Raw genomic sequence first — 22,318 nt, forward strand, 5'->3', positions numbered from 1 at the left:
GTGGGGAGGGGGGTCTTGAAGTGCTTGTAACGCCAGAAGCACCGCTCTCATCTCAAGAACACTGATGTGCAAGTGGTACTCGTGTGGCTGCCACATTCCTTGGACAGTCTGTCCCAGATAATGTCCCCTCCACCCTATCTGGGAGGTGTCCATAATCACTGTGGCTATTGTTGGGGGTCTAGAAAGGGTCGGCCCAGAGTCACCTGGGGGGAGACAAGCCACCATACTAAGTCCTTTTTGCAGGATTCTGTGATCGAGATCATATGGGACACTGGTAAATCCTGGAACGACCATTGAGCGAAAAGAAGCCACTGCAGAATTCTCATGTGGAAGCGAGCCATAAGGACTAGAGTAATTGCTGCAGTCATTGAGCCTAGGACTTTCAATACCTCTCTTGCCTGAATTCTCTTCTTTTTCATGAGGAATGAAACTTGCGGACAAATGGATTGACACCCTGTCTTGAGGCAGCTTTGCTATCATGGCTCTTGTATCCAAGTGTGCCCCTATGAAGGTAATGTACTGACAAGGCAGACTTTTCATAGTTTATGGTGATGCTTAGCTGGGAACAGGTTTAAATTGTGTAGTCCCGTACTTTGATCAGTTGATGCTCCGTGGTAGCAATGAGGAGCAATTTGTCTAGATATGGAAACAGCTGGAATCCTAGATGTCTCAGGTGAGCCATGACCACTGCCATACACTTGGAACACCCTGGGGGCTGTGGTGAGACCAAAGGGCAGAGCTCTGAACTGATAATGACTGGCTCCCAGCCAGAAGCATAGGAATCTCCTGGATCACCTGTCCATTTTTATGTGGTAGTATGCATCCTGGAGATCGATGGAACACATCCAATTGTCCTGACCCAAAAAGGGAAGAATGGACTGCAGTGTTACCATCCGGAACTTCGCTTTTTTTTACTGATTTGTTTAGCTTGCTAGATCCAAGATGGGTCTCCAGTCCCCGGTCTTTATTGGAACTAAAAAGAACCTTGAATAAGTTCCAGATTCAATTTGGTCTGCAGAGACTTCTTGGATAGCTCTTTATTCTAGCAACCTTTGTACTTCTAGGTTTGCTTGATCCTAAAGACTGGGTGGAACATCTGGGATTGACCATTTTGTTCTTGAATGGGGTAACTGGGAAAAGGGAATTTTGTAACCCCTGGATATTATTGACAGTACCCATGCATCTTTCGTAATAGTTTGCCAGGCTGTTGGGTACAATGATACTCTACCCCCGACTGCCTCCAGGGGCGGACAGTCGGGCCTCCCTTCAGGAGTGCTGGAAGGGCCTAGCAGAGAATGTATCTCTGTCAACCTGCTGTTGTGGACCCCCCCTGTCGCGAGACCGGCGTCTTCCGTTATTGTCTCCCCCTCTGCCCCTGGGGAAAAATCGACCATGTGTGCTAGGCGAAGCTCCCTGGGATTTTCGAAACCACATTTTCCCACTCTTCTGACCTTTAGGGTAGGGTCTAGATGGAGTGGAAAAATGGACTCCCACTGCAGTGTGTGTCTTACCATCCTTTTCACACCTGGTGAGAGTCTCTTCTACCTGAGGCCCAAACAAGGATGAGCCATCAAAAGGGGTACTGGTAAAGGAGGACTTGAAGGGTTCCGCAAATTGACAAAGGCGCATCCAGGAGTGTCTCCACAAAGCAACTCCAGTACCTGCTGCCCTACTTGCTCCATATGCCGCATAAGAAATGAGCCTCATGGAAGAGTTAACCACTGAAGTCAAGGTAGCAAGCTGGGAAGCCGCCCAGTTCGCAACTCCCTCAGCTGTAGGATCCTGCAGGGTATCTCCCAACTCTTTTAGGAGATCTCTCTGAAGTCGCGTGAAGTGTGACAAATAATTCAGAGACCTGAGTGTAAAGGTCGCTGAAGAGAACATATGCTTCCCATACCTGTCCATTGTACGGGACTCCTTGTTCTGCGGATGGACAGATGAAGATGTTTCCACATGTTCCTTCTTAGTGGCTGCTGCCACCACCATAGCATCAACAGGAACCCCTTTGGAAAGAAACGACTTGTCTTCAGGGGCAGTTATAAATTTATTTGGTCTCTGCGGAACCGGTTCCATGGTCTCTGAAGCTCTCCATGCCTTCTGACTCACTACAGACAAAAGTGGGCCAAAAGGCGGAGACACCCAAGAGGTGGAGGGTCTTGAACCAAATGCGTCCAGGTAGACTGACTCTTTCTTAGAAGGGCCTAGGGACTACCAGCCACCCCTCTGTCTAAGGATTTCCAAGATATCCAAAAAGGAGACATCCTCAGAGGGGACTGTGGGGACCCTTCCAATTCATCCAAGTCTGTGTCTGAAGTGATGGACTCAGTGGAGTCCAGATGCTCCCTCATACATTTTTTTATTCCTAGGGACCTCCTCCGAATGTTCTGGGGAGGTTTCGGAAGAGGTGGGGTTGCCCAATGGGGCATCCTGGGGCATAGGTTCCCTACGCTTGGAGGGAGGAGGAGGGTCAAAGGCAGGCACAGGCACCGAGGGAGAAGGAACCGATGGTGGAGCAGTCTCAAGGGACAGCATGCTCCTCATCACCTCGAAGGCACCACGGTCCCGAGCTGAAGGAGCCTCCTGCTCCGAAGAGCTCGGAGATCGCCTGCAAACAAAGATTGATGGTTCCGAGGCTGATGTGGGAGCCGAGCTCACCTGCGCCGAATCTCTGAGAGGGAGAGCAGGATCGAACAAGGGCACGATGCCACGTCCCCCCTCGGAGCTGATGAGAGAACTTCGGCGCCAAGATCCCTCGATGGACTGAGACATCAAAGAGACTGGAGCAGGAGTCGGAACTGATAAAGGAGAAGTAACCAGAGATGATGATTAGACGACCACGACGTCCATGCACTCCGGCTCCAAGCTCAAGACAGTCGGAGGAGGAACCGATAGAGATGCTGGATGGGCTGAAGGAGCAAATTCCTTATGGCCTGGGCTCAATAGCAATTTGGCAAGTGCCTATGACTTGAGGAGCCTATTAACCACTCTCTCCACATCATGGTCCGAAAGTCTGGAGGACCGAGAGGAATGAGAGGAGGAACGGTGACGCCTGCCACAGAGTGCAGCAAAGGAGACTGTGGAGCAGAGCACACCAGCTCCAAAGAGGGAGACCTGTTTTTTTTTAATGGGCCCGGACTGGCTCCAAAGTCACTGATGGAGCCGCCGGAGACATACCTTTGTCAGAGCTGACACTGGGAACTGACAGAGCCAAAGATTTGTCAGCAGATTTGGGTTTCACTGAAAATGGATGTTTGGGAGATTTGTCAGAATGTTCTGCTGGCTGAGGAACCAGAGACTAAGGATCCTGAGGGTTCTTCAAGAGGCCACGCAGAATTAGTTTATTTTTTTCTCTCCTGCAGGACTCTTGAACTGAAAGCATGACAGATAGAACACGAGTCCTACAGGTGAACAGCCCATAAATAGTATACAGAGCTCGTGTGCCCATCCATAAGGGCCATTTTTTGGCAGCACGAGTCGCACTTCTAAAGCCGGAGGGTTTTGACTCTTTGGACATGCTGGATAAACTAGGAAGATGCAAACAGCAAACATAAGGCTGTAAAGCTAGCAATACACAACTACAAAACACTACCAACAAGCAAAGATATCTTCTTTTTCTTAAAAAGGGAGAGAGCCTCTAAGTAAAATAGCGACTCCCCCAATAGGAGAGCCTCTAACTTAAATGTGGCTACTCCAACAGATAGTGAGGAAAGAAGAATTGAACATTAAATGGGCTCAAGGGGAAAGCAAGGCCTAAGAAAATGACGGCCAAGAACAACCAAAAAAACAACAGCAGAGGAAGGTCAGAAGGTTATTAGTCTACGAGGACTAAGACAGACACCAACAAGGTAATTAAACTGCTAATAATCCTGGTAAACAGAGACAGCAAAATAAATACTAAGTCTAAGCCAGTAATCATAATCTCGACGCTGCAAGTAGCCAACGAGATCTGGGCAGCTACCGCTAGACATGTTGGGATAGGGGCTAGCCTCGAGCCAGTATAAGCTCTTGAGCTATAGTAAATCGCAGAGTCGGAGCCAAGGATCAGCTCTGAACCCAACCAGCAAGAATGAAGGCGAGATGGGGACAAAATAACATTTGAAGTTTTGGAATGGCCCAGCCAGAGCCCAGACCTAAATCCAATAGAAAATCTGTGGGGTGACAAGAAGAGGGCTGTGCACAAGAGATGCCCTCACAATCTGACAGACTTGGAGCGCTTTTGCAAGGAAGAGTGGGCAAACATTGCCAGGTCAAGGAGTGCCATGCTGACAGACTCCTACCCAAGAAGACTGAATGCTGTAATTAAATCAAAAGGTGCTTCAACAAAGTATTAGTTTAAGGGTTTGCACACTTATGCAACCAGCTTAGTGTATGTTTTTTATGTTTTATATTTTTCCCCTAACAGATTTGTTTGTTTTTCAATTGAATTGTACAGGTTATAGGTCACACTAAAGGTGGGAAAAGTTTTGAAATTATTTATTGTGATCTAATTTTTTATATCACAAAAACCTGGCATTTTAACAGGGGTGTGTAAACTTTTCATATCCAGTGTATATCTATGCATGCATGTGTATATATGTATAAATGTGTATAGGGGAGTGTTGTGTTGAACTTGCTTTCCTCCAGTTATGATGCCTTTTTTGCCATATACTGATAGGTGGTATTTGCATGTACATATTTGTTTTTGGCTATTTTACCAGTGCAGACATTATCTTTGGCTATTCTTTCTTTCGTACTAATCTGTTTGCTACAGTGGTTGTTTTATCAGTCAGGTTATTGAAGGCTTGTGATTTACTTTTGATACCGCTATTTCCTACAACTTCTATTGGATAGTTATGCATTTTATACCAATTCTAATGTCTTGCTTATAGAAACTGCTGTACCCTTTTTCTACCACTTACATCATGATATATGAATATACACAATATTGCTTAATTTGTTTTGTCTGTTTTTTTTTTTTTTTTGGCTTGTCTGTCATTGGGGATACCGGCCTTAGATATTTCCTTTGATTTTACTGAATGTTGTGCATGGTCGTATTTTTTTAATGGCGTAGCTATTAATATTGTGGAACTTATTTTCTTCCAGTTACATCACCTCTTATACTAGATGTTCACTGGCTATCTTCACCTTTTCTTTGTGTTTAATTGTTTAGCCACCACTACGGAAATGCACCTTAAACTTATACTTAATTCTTATCTCTTCTACTGACCATATGTACTGTTCCAGTGGTTTTCATTTTTGGATTTATGAATTATTTCATGGAAATTTCAGCTGTTGTTTAGCCCTGTTGTTGTCACAGTGCTTTTTATTATCTTTTTGTCTAGTGCTGGTATCCCAGGATTTTTTAACACAATATTTATCTTATAGTACTACAGTTTCAAGAATTTTTAAACTAAGGATGTACCAAAATTTTACCATTTTTTAGTTGATTACTGTACCTCATTTCTTATATGCACCCTACACTAGTGTTTTTTTTAAACTAGTCCTTCTAGTCTAGCTACTTCGTATAGCATGTTATTCCATTTACGCTCAGACACTGTCCGTTAAGCCCTTAGGGTATTTTACACTTTTTTTCTTTAGAGTATATGATCCTCCCCCTAAGCTCCAGGTCTGCCTTTAATGTTGCTTATACCTTGGTTCCTACTAACTACTTGAAGGTTTTTATTGGGTATTATGTATGCACAGATTTAACTGTGGAACTTCTTTAATGTGATTTGTGATCAACTCACTTTTTAAGACTCTGTTGCTTGATTTAAGAGAATCACTGTACTTTGGTTTTACATTCTGATGAAGTTCTTGTAAACAATAAAGAACGAAAGCACTTAACATCAGTTTTGCCTCTCTTCTTGATTCCATGGTTAGAAAGTTTTGAGGTTTATAAGTTTAGTTCTTTTAGCTTACTGTCGGTTTATATATACATATATATATATATATATATATATATATATATATATATATATACACACACACACACACACACACACACACACACACACATACAGATTATATAGATAAATACACACACACACACACACATATATATATATATATATATATATATATATATATATATATATATATATATATAGGTCTACTTTACATAACCGAATACTCAAATGCTAGAAATTCATATGGCCGAGACCATATGATCGAACATTTGAATGTTCGAAAATGTGAACTAGACCCGTAAAAATAAAAACAACACATTAGTCCCCCTGCACCCCCACACCCCCCTACTTAAATATACCAACTCCGAGATCGCACTATAGCGAGAACAAGGGAAATCTCCCAGTCTGCTCTGTATGCGATTTCCCATTCAGAATGTCGGTATTTCAAAACTTCGAACATATGGTCTGCGATCATATGGGTTTCGAAGTTTTGAATTTCGTCATTCTAAAGGGGACCCATATTATATATATATATATATATATATATATATATATATATATATATATATATATACACAAACACACACACATACACACACACACACACACCAAAAACTACAACTGCAAAAATAACCCCAAGAACAACTCAAATAAATTTCACTAATTAAACTTCCTCACCAAGTCAAGAAAGAAGCACAGCAAACTAGTGTTGAGCGCTTTCGTTCTTTAATGAATGCCAAGAACCTTTTCAGAAACATATAAATTAAATTATCAATACTCTGTAAATATATCTGTAGTAGAGACAAAGAAATATCACTCAGCCAATAAGAAGACTAAAATTCATCTTTAATATCTAAGGATATCCCCAGCTGCTGTGTGCTCCTGGCCCCAGAGTCTTCTACCTTTCTCTCCAGCTTGCTTACCCTCCACTAGGAGTTAAGAATCTGACTGCCTGGCAACTAAGGACCCTTTCCAAATTACCTGCTGTCTCATCGCTCTGTAATCTTATCCCTGTGCTCTTCCAAGAAAAGAAGAACAAAAGTATCTGTTTTCCTGATACTGGCTGTAAAGCTAACATTTAGTATTTTTAATTCTTGTTGTTTGTAATTGTAAGCTTCCCAGCCTAGACAGCCAGCAGCCATATCCACTCTGTATCCTGTAGTCAGAATACCAACTCTTATTTCCTTTATTGATACCTCCTTTAGCTGAACAGATCTTCTTATTTAGTCCTAGACCAGCCTTTGCCATAAAGTACTACTGCTGTAATAAATTTGCCTGTCCACTAAGTGGCACCCTTATCCAGTCCCTTTCATTTGTCTATCCCAGTATCCTATAGTATACGTCTACTATATTCTGCTGTCTATACCTTGCTCTTATCATTCTTTCACATACCTCTTGATTTTTTGTAAACACCCACTATCCTCCTATGAACATTACCACTATAATTCTTATCATTCTATACTTACCTACAATTGAACTTACCTTTAGCAGTCAGCATTCCACTGATTGTTCATCTTGAGCCGTTTCATTCACTTGTCTCTGCCTATATACCTATATCTTTAAATACCTCACACTGCTCACCTATCCACCTCCCCTTGCCTTACACCTCCCTGCTTCTGCTTCACTGCTCTGTCTCCTCTCCTTATTCACCTTCATATTGCTAGATAACGGACTCCTATCCTTCTCTCCCATTTCACATCTCCAGCCCCTTCCTGTATTACCTGCTTTTACCCTTTCCCCCCTCCCCAATCTACCTCATATTCTCTCTAATCCCATAATTATTCGCTGCCCCTCTTGGTGCTATCTTTAATATCCAAGGATATCCCTTGGCTGCTGTGCGCTTCTGGCCCCAGCGTCTTCTACCTTTGTAAGTAATAATCTGTTGCTTGTAACTAATTATAATATTGCAGGTCAGCCGTAAAAGCACACCCAGTATATTGAGGGTATAGTCCACCAGGTTGTTGCAACTGATTTGGGTGTTGGCTGGCTTTTAACCTTCTATGCATAGTTATTATAGTGTTTTCCACGTGGAGCTGCTATAGGTGACCTCTGGTAGCCCTGAAGGTTAACCGCTAAACTTTAAAATATATTTTTTGTATCATTATTCCTCTAGGTTGCTCAAGTTTTAGTGCAGGCTTATGTTATACCTTGGCTGCCTTACTTGCGACCACTCTATCTACATGGGGCTGCTACAGGCTACCTCTGGTACCTAACGAGCGCTCTGTACTTAGATGTTAATGTAATTAGACTTTACTAGCGAAGTCTACGGCAATGGAAATTAGTGGAGCTGTAACCTTATGGGCTTACAACTAAGCAGAACCCATCACATTTAAAGCACTTATGGTATCAAGTGAGGAATTAGGGGGAACCTTTATTTAGATAATGCCTGTGTAGTATTCGCAAATAGCTGATAACCGCATAAACTACAAATACCCACGTGGAGCAGCTACAGGCTACCCCAGGTTCTAGTGAGTGCTCAGTGTTTAGACACTAAAGAAATCAGCTTCTCCAGGCAAGTAAACGGCAAATACAGCAAGTGGTTCTCCAACGTCTGTGGACATTTAATGAGTGGAACCTATCTGCAAACATAAAGCATTTGTGGTATAAATTGATTCATTAGTAGGAATCTTTACTTAGGATAATACCATGTATAGCGACCACATGTAGCCGTTAGCCGCATAAACGCTGAATAGACAAGACTGTGACAACATACATACATGCTTTTTAACTGATACATCTTTAACTCAATACTTGTATGCTAGCCCATATCCCTATTACGCTACAATGCACATGTAAGTTCCTCATTATACTGCATTACTCGCAGAGCACAGCCATTACTTAATAGACTTGTACTTATAGAACTTACTAAACAGAGGCGTCTACATTGCAGGTTTATAGATTATATTACAAGTGCTATATGTGGGCAATATATTCAAGTAGCCTTCCCTTGTTAACTATATAAGCAACATTACAATTTAAATGTCTGTTCAGTGTTCATAGCCTTGTTATACATTTTAAAATGCTGTGCTACTTTTGACTGTTGTAGTAGTGCCAGACCTTACTATGGTGATCTTATGCTAATGAACCTGAAATAGCTGGATACCCTAGGAGTGCCTACTAGTCAGGCCTGTTTCATACCTAGCATATCTGTCCCTGAGAAGATGTTTGGATAACTTCTACTGCACCTCTATAGTTTAGTTTTGTATTACCTACTTAGAACTTAAAGAATTGTGTACTTGAGTCTGTAGTATTCTGTGAGCTCTTAAGCAGTGTCTTGACTATGCAAATGTACCAAAGCAAGATACAGGACTAACTAGCTTGTAAATTTATCCCATGGCTTCTAGCATTGTTGAATGAATGTACAAATGCTGATGTGTTTTTATCTTTCCCTGAACTACATCCAGCAAAGCTGGATGAATGTATAAATGCTGTATTTAATGAATTTGCTTAGTCAAATTGCCTGTACTAATTTAATAAGGAATTTTTGTTTCTTTTTTTTCTCCACTGTTTTTTGTCTTGTTCCCTAACTGTTCTCAGCTCTCCAGCTTGCTTACCCTCCACTAGGAGTTAAGAATCTGACTGCTCGGTAACTAAGAACCCTTTCCAAATTACCTGCTGTCTCATCTCTCTGTAATCTTATCCCTGTGCTCTTCCAAGAAAGGAAGAAAGAAAGTATGTGTTTTCCTAAAACTGGCTGTAAAGCTAACATTTAGTATTTTTAATTCTTGTTGTTTGTAATTGTAAGCTTCCCAGCCTGGACAGCCAGCAGCCATACGCCCTCTGTATCCTGTAGTCAAAATACCGACCCTTATTTCCTTTATTGATACCTCCTTTAGCTGAACAGATCTTCTTATTTAGTCCTAGACCAGCCTTTCCCATAAAGGACTACTGCTGTAATACATTTCCCTGTCCACTAGGTGGCATCATTATCCACTCCCTTTCATTTGTCTATCCCACTATCCTATAGTATACTTCTACTACATTCTGCTGTCTACACCTTGCTCTCATCAGTCTTTCACATACCTCTTGCTTTTCTGTAAACACCCACTATCCTCCTATGAACACTACTACTCTACTTCTTATCATTCTATACTTACCTACACTTGAACTTACCTTTAGCAGTCAGCATTCCACTGATTGTTCATCTTGAGCTGTTTCATTGACTTGTCTCTACCAGCTCCATTCGCCCTATCGGCTCACTCCGCTCCCCTACCTTGCCCCCAATTCTCACCCGCCCCCAGTGCTTCTACATTTATTCCTCTAAACCACACCCCCATCACCTCTGACCGAATCAAAAGGTCCACCTCATTTGCACTCCCAACCCGCCTTGTTACATCACCCCACCTGTTTAAAACTTCCTTACCTCCCACATAGTTCCTTAAACTAAACCATCATAATGCCTATATTACCTATCCCAATACACAAAAAACTATTACTCTAGGCCTCACTCTTACCTCCTCTAACTATAGCATATCTGCTAACCACCTATGAACATCCAATATGTCCACAATTTCATTACCCCTCCAAATATACTGCCACACCAATACTGACTATCTCCCAAAACCACATAAACATCACATCCAGACCCGGCTACCTACAAGCTAAATATCATAGACTGGCCCACATCAGGTATAATACTCTAAAGGCTAAGAAATCTCTGTACTATTATTGTAAGCTTCCAAACCCTATAAGTAGAATACACCTCCACTCCTTACTAGCTGGAGACATTCATCCAAACCCCGGCCCAAAGAATACTCCTACCACTGAACAAAACAGCCCTAACCTCTCTAGTACACAAACCCCTACCAGACTTTCAAACTCACTCTTTATAGCACATCTCAACATACGTAGCATTAACAACAAAGTTGCCCACCTCCACTCCCTCCTAGATGTCCACTTATTTGACATCCTATGTCTAACAGAAACATGGCTAAAACCTGCAGTTAAAGATAATGAAGTCATCCCACTTGGTTACAATATCCTGAGACTAGACCGCACAACCAAGAAAGGGTGGTAGCAATCCTTTACAAAACAGAGTTTCAAGTTACCTCTGCAAACCTTAAACCACCTCTAGACAATAATGCCGAAATCCTTATTTCTAAGATTCAGCTTAATACGCGTAAATCCATATATATCATCTGTATCTATCTTCCTCCTGGTAATAACATAAATACCCTCAAAAATATTCTTAACTGCCTTTCTATAAATCTCCCACAAGAAACTATAGTCCTTGAAGACTTAAATATCGACTGGAAGTCCTGTAGTACTGAACACCCCACTACCCATATTAACCTATATGGCTTCTCTCAAACTATTACCTCTCCAACCAAACCCAATAACAAAGCAAGTAACTTAGACTGGATTCTCACTAATAATCCTCATCAAACATACAAAGTAGGGACCCTCCCAGATGATCTAAGTGATCACTCAGTGACCTATATTATCAAGCATAAGACCAACCTAACTTACCCAAATACTTTCAGGACAATACGGACCAAAAAACATTTTAACCCTGAACTTTTCCAAGCAGAACTTAAGGCGTGTAATTGGTCACCAATAAAATACCTCCCACTTGATGAAGCCGTACAATACTTTAATTCCACATTCTTAGCCATTCTTGACCACCACGCACCAGCACACTATTAGAAATAAGACTAAACCTGTCCCATGGCTCTCAAAAGAAACCAGGCAAAAAAATCCTTCTTCAAAACAAATCCTGGGCTAAATGGCGTACTACTAAAAATCCAACAAACCATCAAAACTTTAGACAACTTAGAAATAATACAAAAAAAAAATCTATCTTCTTAGATAAAAGAAACTTTTACTTCTAACTCTAGCAAACTCACCAAAATAAACCACAAAAGTTTTGGACTAGCATTAACAAACTACTACACCCAGGCCAATTCATTACGCCAAACCCACAAGTTTCTAATCTTGAGAATCCCACACAAACTGCCAATGCCTTCAATACCTTCTTCACAGAGGCCATCCAAACTCTTGCCAATGAACTATCTCCAGGTAGCTCAAATCTGCCAACATCTACTACTAGCTCACTTCCTTCATTTCAGTTGCAACCAGTTCCAACTTCCCTCATTTAGTCCCTTCTCCAAAAACTAAAACCAACCACCCCCTCAGCTGACCAACTACCTGCAGAATATCTGCAAAAAGCAGCTAAAGCCACAGCCTATCCCATTTCCATACTGATTAACAGAACCATAAATGAAGGTACCATCCCAACTATCTGGAAAATCTCTCATGTTACCCCCCTACATAAAGGTGGGAACTCTAATGACTTTTCAAACTATCGTCCCATAGCCTTACTTTCTCCACTGGCAAAAATAATGGGAGAATGCATTCAAAGGCAACTACTTCACCACCTAATGCAAAACAACTTATTTGCCAGCTGTCAACATGGATTTAGACCATTCCACAGTACCACCACTGCCCTGTTATCCTTTACAGACTGCATTAATAAAAAAAGTAACAACATTCTTTCCTCTGCACTCTATCAATCTTTCTAAAGCTTTCAATGTGGTTAACCATCAGCTACTTATAAATATACTCAAATCCCTTTCACTTGAAGCACTGGCTATAAAATGGTTCCAATCATATTTAGACAATAGACAGCAGGTTGTGCTATGGGATAATAATCTATCTACCCACCTCCCCATTTCCCTCGGTGCCTCTCAAGGCTCCATATTAGGCCCACTTCTATTCTCCATTTTTATTAATGATCTACACTCAGCAATTCCTCAAGCTACATGTATACAATACGCGGACAACTCCACAATAATATGTTCAGCCACTTCTCCATCCGAACTACAGTCCCAAACCCAAAAGGCATTCAATACAGTAGAACAATGGTTTTTACACCACTGCCTCCTCTTGAACCCCAAAAAAAAACAAAACTTTTGCTTTTTACTCCAATCCGGAAGTCCATCCCAGTAGATTTTACACTCATATCTAATAGTGGCACTCTCATATCTCCTGACCCAACCATTAAACTCTTAGGAATAACAACAGATAGCAACCTTAACTTTGATACTCATATCAACAACACAATAAAAACAGTCAATAAGAAATTGGGGTCCCTCTATAGAATCAAACCCTACTTTGCACCATTAGCTAGAACCACTATAGCCCGCAGTCACTTAATCTCCACACTCCTCTATGCTTCACCTATATATACTAATCTGTCAAAAAATAACCTCAAAAAACTGGCAATCTCCTACAATAATATTGCTAGATTTGCCACTGGCACTCCATTTAGAACCCATCATTGTCTTAATCTAAAGCAGCTAGGATGGCTAGAGTTACAAAATCAGCTTCAATTTCACCAGCTTGCTATTGCCCATAAGACCCTTTATCAGCCTACCAATACTCCAATACTCACTAGCCTCATTACCCCTTACAACAATCGTAAAAACTTACATTCCTCAAATAAACTACTTGTTTGTGCACGCAAATCCAACAACTTGGCAGGAGACTCTCTGTTCTTTAACACTGTTGGAAAAGACTGGAACCTACTTCCCACTGAACTTTTATCACTGTCTTCAATAACACTTTTCAAACATAAACTGAAACTATATCTTAGAACGCATTGGTTATGCGCCTGTCCTAACCCTGACTAGCTCATCATCTTTATACTAATAGCTTCTCCTCACCTTTTACTCTTCTGTACTAACTCCAGACCTCCTTAAAGAACCAAAGGGACAACGATCTTGTAATTTAAGTTAACGTATATATGTATATAGAAACATCTTTTATGCACAAAATGTTTTTAGTGCTCGTGCTAAGATTGTTAAAAGTATTGTATTTTTGCTAATATCAGCTGTGATATTCTTGTACTGTAGCAACATTTTATATTGTAATTGTGTGTGTTGGAGCTTATCTCCCTGGGCCTCTACTGAAAATGGACATGTATCCAGTTAGACTAGCCCGGTCAACAAATGTAAAATAAAAAATAAATAAATAAATAAAAATTACAATAACAAAAGTGTTATTTAGAAAAGCTGGCAATAAAAATTAAACAGCCAATAGAAACCCTAGTATGGAGAGCAGAGTAACAGACTGTACGAATGTTATCTGATCCACTTCAGGGCACATTTAATATTAATGTTTCCATTCAGTCCTGGGAACAATTCTGCATTTAAGTCCAAGTGCCATTTCAATTCCCTATTTTCCAAAAAGGTGTCTGTATCTCAAAAAAAAAATTGAATGTGCTCCAAGACCATAAATTTTAATTAAACAAAACCATGACAAATGTGTCTTCGTAATGCATTTTTATCATCCCCCTTACAAACAGCCACATTATGTTCTTTAATGCGGCTGGATAACTTTCTACCAGTTTTACCAATACAGAAACATGAGCAGCTGTCAAAAATGGAGGCATATACTACAAAGGAAGTACTGCAGTCAAAGTGCTTGCTAAAAACAATCTTCTTACCACAGTGTGAAAATAAAAATTCCCTCCCTGTGTAAATAAAATTACAGACCATACAATTACCACAGGGAAATGTGCCTGAGGCTGTCTGACTCATTAGAAGGTGCGAGCAGGAAGGGTGTGTCAGAGTGTTCAAAGGAACATCTGACAGACTTTGTTTTTTTATATGTAAAAATCTGAGACTTTCCTAAAGTAAAGTATTCACAAAGTCTTGGTTATGTGCAATAATGTCCCAGTTACGTTCAATAATATTTCTAATAGAAGCCTGATCTCTGCAAATGAGTAGGTGAAACCAGAAGTGTGGTCCTGTAAGGAGATTGGAAAATGCGTGTGCTGAGAACCAGTGGATTGGATGGGAGAAAGGGGGCCTTGGTTCTGATCCAAATGTACATTGGGTTCTTGGGAGGCATGTATGGAATCTATATTATGATTGGTTCTTGCAATAAATCCACTTTTAATAATAGGTAGAAACTTGGAAGGACTTGAAAACATAACCGCGGACAACATTTAAGTAAAAGATCCAGGAAGCTCCTGTTGAGCATTTAAGATGCGTAACCTGCCCTTACATTTTTGTTGGATCACACTATATGTTTGAACATTGTAATGCTAAGGGGGTTTTTAAAAGAAACTGCCTGCCACAGCAGGTACGTTGTTTATGCTGCTATCTGTAATACATATCATTATTTTTATGTCGGTATAACTATCAGGAAACTGTCTGACAGAGTTAAAGAACATCTAGCATCAGTCAGAGCCGAATACGGCACAAATGCCTTGGGAAGGCACTGTACCATATGCATGGACTTCACGGGTTTTAAATTCCAGGTTCTTGAACAAGTAGATCAATTTTTTGGTGATTGTGGCACTCTATTACAGTTTAAAGGATTAACTGGCAGTTATTGTTGAATGCTGAGACTGCTCCCGGTCTTAACGAGAATTTGAACTTAGAAACTGTGCTCTGCAATAGTTTGCCTAGACCATCCCCTCCCCTCCTCTATCTTCACTATGCTTGGTTACTGTATAATCAGCCGTACCTGATACAGATTTTGATTTGCTAATATCTGCATAGTCTATTTATGATTGGTTATCCTAATTCTAATGCATTTTATTACTAGGTATGACTTTTTTTAATCTGTTTCATGTGTGCACCTTATTCATGTTTACAGGATATTGTTGCTTTTAATAGTTTTGAAGAAGTTCTAACATCATTAAAGAATGAAAGTGCTAAACATCAGTTTTACCTCGGTGTGCTGCTTTTATTTTTGGTTTTCTTTAGTATTGAAGAAGTGATTGACGTTATTTATATATATATATATATATATATATATATATATATATATATATATATATATATAGATATAGATATATATATTATATACACACACACACAGATTTAGAGGGACATACACACATAATGAATGAGAAACAAATACAGATGCACATTATATGGTTTTCACACAAGCAAAAAGAATGAAACATCCCTATGAATGGCTGAGACACAGTCTCAGTTATAAACAGTCAGGAAAAGCTTGGATTTGAACCAGAAGGGGGTATGTTGAGAGGTTGATAGTTATTGTAAGCTATTGGTATGCATGTTGTATTAATTGTCATGTTATATGTGTGGAGCTTTTCTCACTTGGCCCCAACTGAAAAAGAGTAGTATGCCTAGTGGGCCTTCCCAGCTAACAAAAGTAAATTAAATAAAAATACATTTATAAACTAATTGCTCATTCACAGCTGATCAAGAATACATCTCCCTAACAACCACTTACACGCACTGAAAAATTCTGTAGAGAAGCAAGCAACCCTGTGCCTCCCAACCCCTTATTTTCTTATACTAAATCCCTGGTTGAACAATAGTGAGATGAGGAGAAAGTTCCCAAAACACTGCATACAGGCCTCGTACAGAGATCCTACAGTGCCTACAAATCAAAGATACTGCCTACAAGTACAGGCAAATTCAACCAGCTGTAATCAAGCAGTAAGAATCTGATCAAATAGCCATCAATCACTAGTAGGAATGCCTTGTTCAACATGTATACTTCCAATGTTTATTGAAGTATCAGTTGGTTACCAACAGTGGTGATGCATAAATAACAGTAATCGGTTCTCATTGGGATCTAGGTACAGGGTTCTGGAAGCCAGACGAAGTGGATTGTTGCTGACTTTCTGATCAGAGATACTGAAGTGACCAATAAGTTATTCTAAAGCTAAGGCAGCCATATAAAGATAAGACACTATAATCTTAGGGAAGAAATTGTGGTGATATAATTAGGACCACAAAACAATTAATTAATCCACTTTCTAAGGTAGCTTAAAGTATTTACTGTTGCTGCCACTATAAGGTCTGGCAAATAAACACCCTCTATGTGCCTTTGCGTCACAAAGGCTTAATCCACATGCCTGCACTAGCTATACAGCACTTCTTACTCACCCCACAATTTCAAGAACAGCCTAAACTATGCCACATATCATTAAGTGCTGTAATGCTGAAATAAATAAATAAATAAAACAATGTACTGCACTCATGTAATTGGCTGAATGTAGCATCTGGGTGAGAAACATGTACAGTTGTGATGCCATAGTCAACACTGCTAAATGTGTTCTTTTTAATGCATTATGAAATAATCCAGTTTACTGTGAGATTGCCTACTTAGTCCTTTCATACTGTACATGTGCCCTGCCACTCATCTAAAGCATGTGGGACAAAGTTAAAAAAAAAAAAAAAAAATGAAATAAAATGTCACATTCAGTACCTGTACTGCTCCATTTCCAAATCCAACAGCAAGATCAGGAGCATCTGGGGAAAAACTCACACTATACACACTGTGAATATCTTTAGACAGAGAGACATGCTGCTGGATACAAAGCTGTGTAAAATCTTGACCAGCATTTTCTTCATTCACTGCCGAGTTACTTAATACCCGAGATACTCTTATAGCTTCATCCAGCCTTCTACGAGCCATGGTGACATAGACTCCTGAGACTCCTATAAAAAAAAGTTTATACATCAACAGAAATTTGGGAAGTCAGACTAATGTCTGGGTCTTTCTCATTTTAATGCAGCACACTATTCATCTCTGTAGTAGCAAACCCTGACTTTACAGCATTAGCTTATTTGTACTTGAGAGGGAATCAAAGTGCGGACTTAATGGCTCTGTTCCAGAACCTTCAAACATTGAAATTAAATGCTATTATGGATTCTTTAGAGGTTTAATGAACCTCGATTGACATCTTAGATATCAAGCAATTAAAGATGCAAGAATGTTATCAGTGTATTGTTTTGTGCCATTTTTTCCATTCAGCATTGTTTTAAAACATGCTGCAGACAGAAAAAATGGGGATCAGTACTATAAAGTCACAGTCTTTGCAACCCAACACTTGATAATACTGACTGAGTAACTTCTAAAAATGACAAAGAATCAAAGAAGGTTATAAAGCTGATTACATGTTAACCTAACATGAACCCAAAGATGCCTTCTGAAACCTGTTTATGATATATTTTCTAAGATTTGGGGTAACTCCTATAAAATTAAACTAATAATGAAGAACGTAAGGACTGGATAAAGTAGAAGGAAGAATTTCTGAACTGGAACTAATGTCATGAAGTTAATGTCTAAATCAGTCACGATGCTCAGTTTAAAATTTCACAAGACAAGGCTGTCAAACTGGAAGAAAAAATTAAGCACAACTTGTTGTTACACGGACTCTTGAGAAATGTACCAGTGCTGAGCTCCTTCCTTTGTTTCAAGGACTAGTAGCTTTTGTTATTAACTCTTTGAACTCTTATGTTTACCTTGTCATAGAATACAAGCCAAGAGCTTTTCTTTCTTTGCTTCAGCAACCACCAAGGCAAGTATAATTTAGAATACTTTTATTTTTGTAACATTAGGGTGGCCGCGGTGGTGCAGCGGTTAGCATTGCCACCTCACAGCAAGAGGTTCTCTGGTTCGATCCTCAGCTGAGGTGCCTTCTGTGCACAGTCTGCATGTCCTCCTTGTGGTCACATGTGTTTCCTCCAGGTGCTCCGGTTTCCTTCCACATCCCAAAGACATGCTGTAGATGGATTGGACACTCTAAATTGGCCCTAGGCAAGTGTGTGCCTTCTGTGGAAGGTTGGATGCCAGGCTGGCAATTCGACACCGTAAAAACTCCACTGCCAATCATGAGCAGACAGGTGATCCGCTGTGGCGACCCCTAACCGAGAAGAGCCGAAAAAAGAAAACGATAACCTAAGAGGTGTCAGCAAATAAATAAATTAATACATAGTTCCCAGTCATTCTTTTATTTTCTACTGATGGAGAAGGATGTCAGTGGATGCCACTCAGGTTTCAAGTATTTCCCATCATAATCTGAACTGCAACTCAAACCTTTTTCTGGCTATAAACTTGCTGTGTTAAAGATTTGGCAAGAAAATGTGAATGTGAAGAAGCTCTTTATATGAAGTTAAGGGTTTCTGCTTCTCTATACAAGCCTTTAGCTCTTCTCATTCATTCCTTTTGGTGTTATGGATTTAGAATGCCCATACACTATTTTTCTTTATGCCAAATTGGAAAGTGTATATTTAATACCTTGTTTTAAAAATAAATGATTTAGTACTGTTTATTATGTATGAACTTATTAAACACAGTGTCCAGTTCTGACCCAAATTTAAAATCATTCTGTTATATGTGCTTACTTGGGCTACTATTTTTCACCTAGCTTGCTTTGTTTGACTAGATTTGCTAAATGAGTAGCTTTGTCTCTCTACATTTACACCTTTATAATTAAACTGCAGTTTACTACAGTTTAGATTAACTTAATTAATATAAGAATATCAGCTAGATCATAGCAGTTCTTTTAGTCTACTGTGTTAATTATAGGCTTCATTGTTGCAGTTTGTTTTGCTACACAGTTTTTTTTAAGTTTTGAAAAATGCGCTATTTAAATGTATTTAACACAGTTTTTTTCTTTTATTAGAATCCCCAGTTTTTTTTTTATCTGCAATGCATAGGACTGATAACAGGAAAAGAACAAGTAACAAACCCCTGTCTAATTCACAAAACTTTTCAAAATAAGTGCTGCAATGCATGATATACCACTGTGTACCTGGAAGACTCCAATAAGACCATAATAAAACAGATGAAGTTTGCCTGCATCTTACTTAAGCTACTAAGGAAAGACACTTGGTCTAAGAGCTGCCGATAGAGCCATTAGACCTTGTGAATACAAGTGCAAATCAACTGCCTACACATTATAAACAATGATAAAATGTCTGAATAGCTAACATGTTGCTCCGCAGAAAATATCTGAGCAAAAACATCAGATGAAAAAGACTGGAAACCTAAATAAAATATGGGCCTACAATGGGACATACACTGACCTTACTACCTTGCACAGAAGCATGGTAGCACAACCATACTCTACCCCATCTTCCACCTACACAGTGATGACAAGGATCTCCAGCAACTAGCATACAGTGCAATCAGGTTTGCTGCACAGGCACGGCCAGTGAGGCTTATGTCTCTATGTATCACCCCTGAGGAGGTCTGCAAATCAACAACAAGGAAAAGCATTGTGTTTTGTTTGTATGCTGTCAAACACCTGAACTTTGAAGATGTCTATATTCAGCTGCACCCCCACTTCAAATATATTACTGGATATTGTACAAGTATCTGGAAATGATGGCACCTGAACTCGCTGTGTACTAGGAAAGGCTCACTGTGCCAACCCAAATTAAACACAGAGTAGGACATCAGTGGGCCATGCAAGCATCCTACTCACACACAGAGACCATCACTCACAGTGACATATGATATCTGTAGCTAATGTGCGTTTGTCCCCATCCCAATTTTTTTAATTGATTTATTTTATTTACAGTTTATTTACCGGGACAGTCCATTGGGCCAAGAAGAGCCCATTTTCAACAGAGTCCCAGGGAGAAAAGCTCCATGAGAACAATATAAAATGATGACAATGAAATCAATTTTTGTAATACTGGACATGGTGTACAAATCTACAGTTAACATTGAAAATTTAGAATAAAAATGAAAAACACACACAAGATATATGTCAGTTAAAACAAAAAATGAAATATAAAAAAGCAGTGGTGCATATTTATAGACAGTTTTTGTTTTTAACACACTGCACATACTGCCAAGGTGGCAAAAAAAAGTTTTTCATGTAATCTTAGTAGAGTTATAGTAATATGATGAAAGAGAGCAGACAGTGAGGGAGTGTGAGCAAGTTGGAAATAATATAGAGACAGGTCATACAGGATGAAGTGGTGGCAGACATTCCAGAGGCGAGCTAGGGAAAAGGATAATTCTAATGAAAACACCACTGTCAGCATCAGTAATTGCTCCTACATAGCCATATGTAGGATCATAGGAAGTTACTATGTTATTGGCCCTGAGGCCCTTACAAGCCTAGCCAAGAATTTAGCCCATGTTCCAACAAGTCAGCACCATATGCCACTGTCCAGCAGGGGCACAGGTGGAATCCCAGAGGTGTATTTTCTGTTCCCCATCCAATTATCCAGGTTGCGCTAAAAAAGGCTTAATGAGGTACTCTGCTTTACGTGGAGAGGGAGTCTATTCCACAAAATGGGGAGTCTCTGGGACACAAATCTGTCCCACCAACAAGTCCTATTGATGTCACAGACCAGGTTAAGGTCACAAGTGCGGGTTACTCAAGTGGAGCCTGACTTGCAGATATGTAGTAGACCAATCAGGGTGGGATCTGGGATTGCTTTGTATGCCAGACAGAGGTCACCTCTGAGGAGTCTGTATGAGACTGAGTAGAGGGACGTGGCTTTTAGCCTATGTGTGTAGGGTAGATGTTTGAGGCCTTGGATTCTCTGGGTGAGGAACCTCTGTGGTCTCTCCAGCTGCTGCATGTGCTTTGTGAGGTACATGCCGAAAGGGGCATTGTACTTAATAATGGGTCTTATAAGGAAAGAATACAGGGATGTTACAACCATCTTGTACCTGGATGAGATACACTTACTAATGAGGTGGGCCATGTAGAAAGCTTTCCATACAATGGAGGTAATATGATGGTCAAACGTCAGTTTGCCGTCATCCTGGGTGGCCAAGTCCCTTGCGAGTGATTGATAATAAGGTCCTAAGCATGCAGTGTGATAATTTGTGGTGACATCACTCTCCCCAAAAGGGATGATTATGCATTTTTTGACATTCAGTTTGAGGCCATGTTTCCGGCACCAGTCATTTGTTTGGGTGAGACCCTTTAGAAGGATGTCCACATCACTAGGGGAATTGATGACAGCACCCAGCTTGCAGTCATCTGCAAACTTGGTCAGCTATAGCCCTCTAGATTTGGCCTGCAGCTCTGAGAAGTATATCCCAAACAGCAGAGGCCCCAAGACCAATCCCTGGGGAACACCGCTTGTTACGGGTCTACTACTTGAGGTGGCTTTCCCTATTTTAACTAGGTGGGTTTTATCAATGAGCCAGTTTGCTACCCATCTGGTAACATATGAATTGATGCCTAGTTGAGAGAGTTTCTCTATTATACCTGAGTGGGAATAGTATCGAAGGCTTTGGCCAGATCAAGGTAGGCGGTGTCCACAGTCTTCCCCTCGTCTATGGCCTTGGTAACTGTCTCAAAGAAGTCAACCAAATTTAACAGGCATGACCTCCCCTTAACAAAACCAAACTGAGTGGGATCAAGGGTCTGGAGGTTGCCAATGTCCTTGTTAATGAGGTCCATGATAATCCACTCCATGGCCTTGCAGATCAGGCTAGTTAGCCTGGTGGGTCTATAATTTCCTGAATTGATGGATGCTCCCCCTTTATGCAAAGGGATGACAGTAGCGATCCTCCACTCAGCTGGGACGAAGACAGTACTCAGGCTTTGGCTGAATAGGGTGCCTAATGTTGCTGCATGTTCCTGCCTGAATTCATAGAGAATGCAGCCTGGGATGTTATCTGTCCCATGGAGGCTGTATTTTTTGCCTTTGAGAGGGCAGTGATGACTTGCTCCCCAGAGATAA

General features: G+C 40.3%; 1 protein-coding gene across 2 annotated transcripts in view; it reads right to left on the reverse strand.

Moving 5' to 3' along the window:
• LOC122811581 (uncharacterized WD repeat-containing protein alr2800-like) overlaps positions 1–22,318 on the reverse strand; it is a 1,490,464-nt gene that overhangs the window by 923,192 nt on the left and 544,954 nt on the right. For both annotated transcript variants that reach the window (XM_044083513.1, XM_044083512.1), the window contains exon 2: positions 17,082–17,314. In XM_044083513.1, the coding sequence (XP_043939448.1) occupies positions 17,082–17,291 (210 nt within the window). In that variant the 5' untranslated portion in view covers positions 17,292–17,314. The remainder of the gene's footprint in view (positions 1–17,081; positions 17,315–22,318) is intronic.

Source organism: Protopterus annectens, chromosome 9.part0 (assembly GCF_019279795.1).
Source record: "Protopterus annectens isolate FY-2018-M chromosome 9.part0, PAN1.0, whole genome shotgun sequence".
NCBI lineage: Eukaryota > Metazoa > Chordata > Ceratodontiformes > Protopteridae > Protopterus > Protopterus annectens.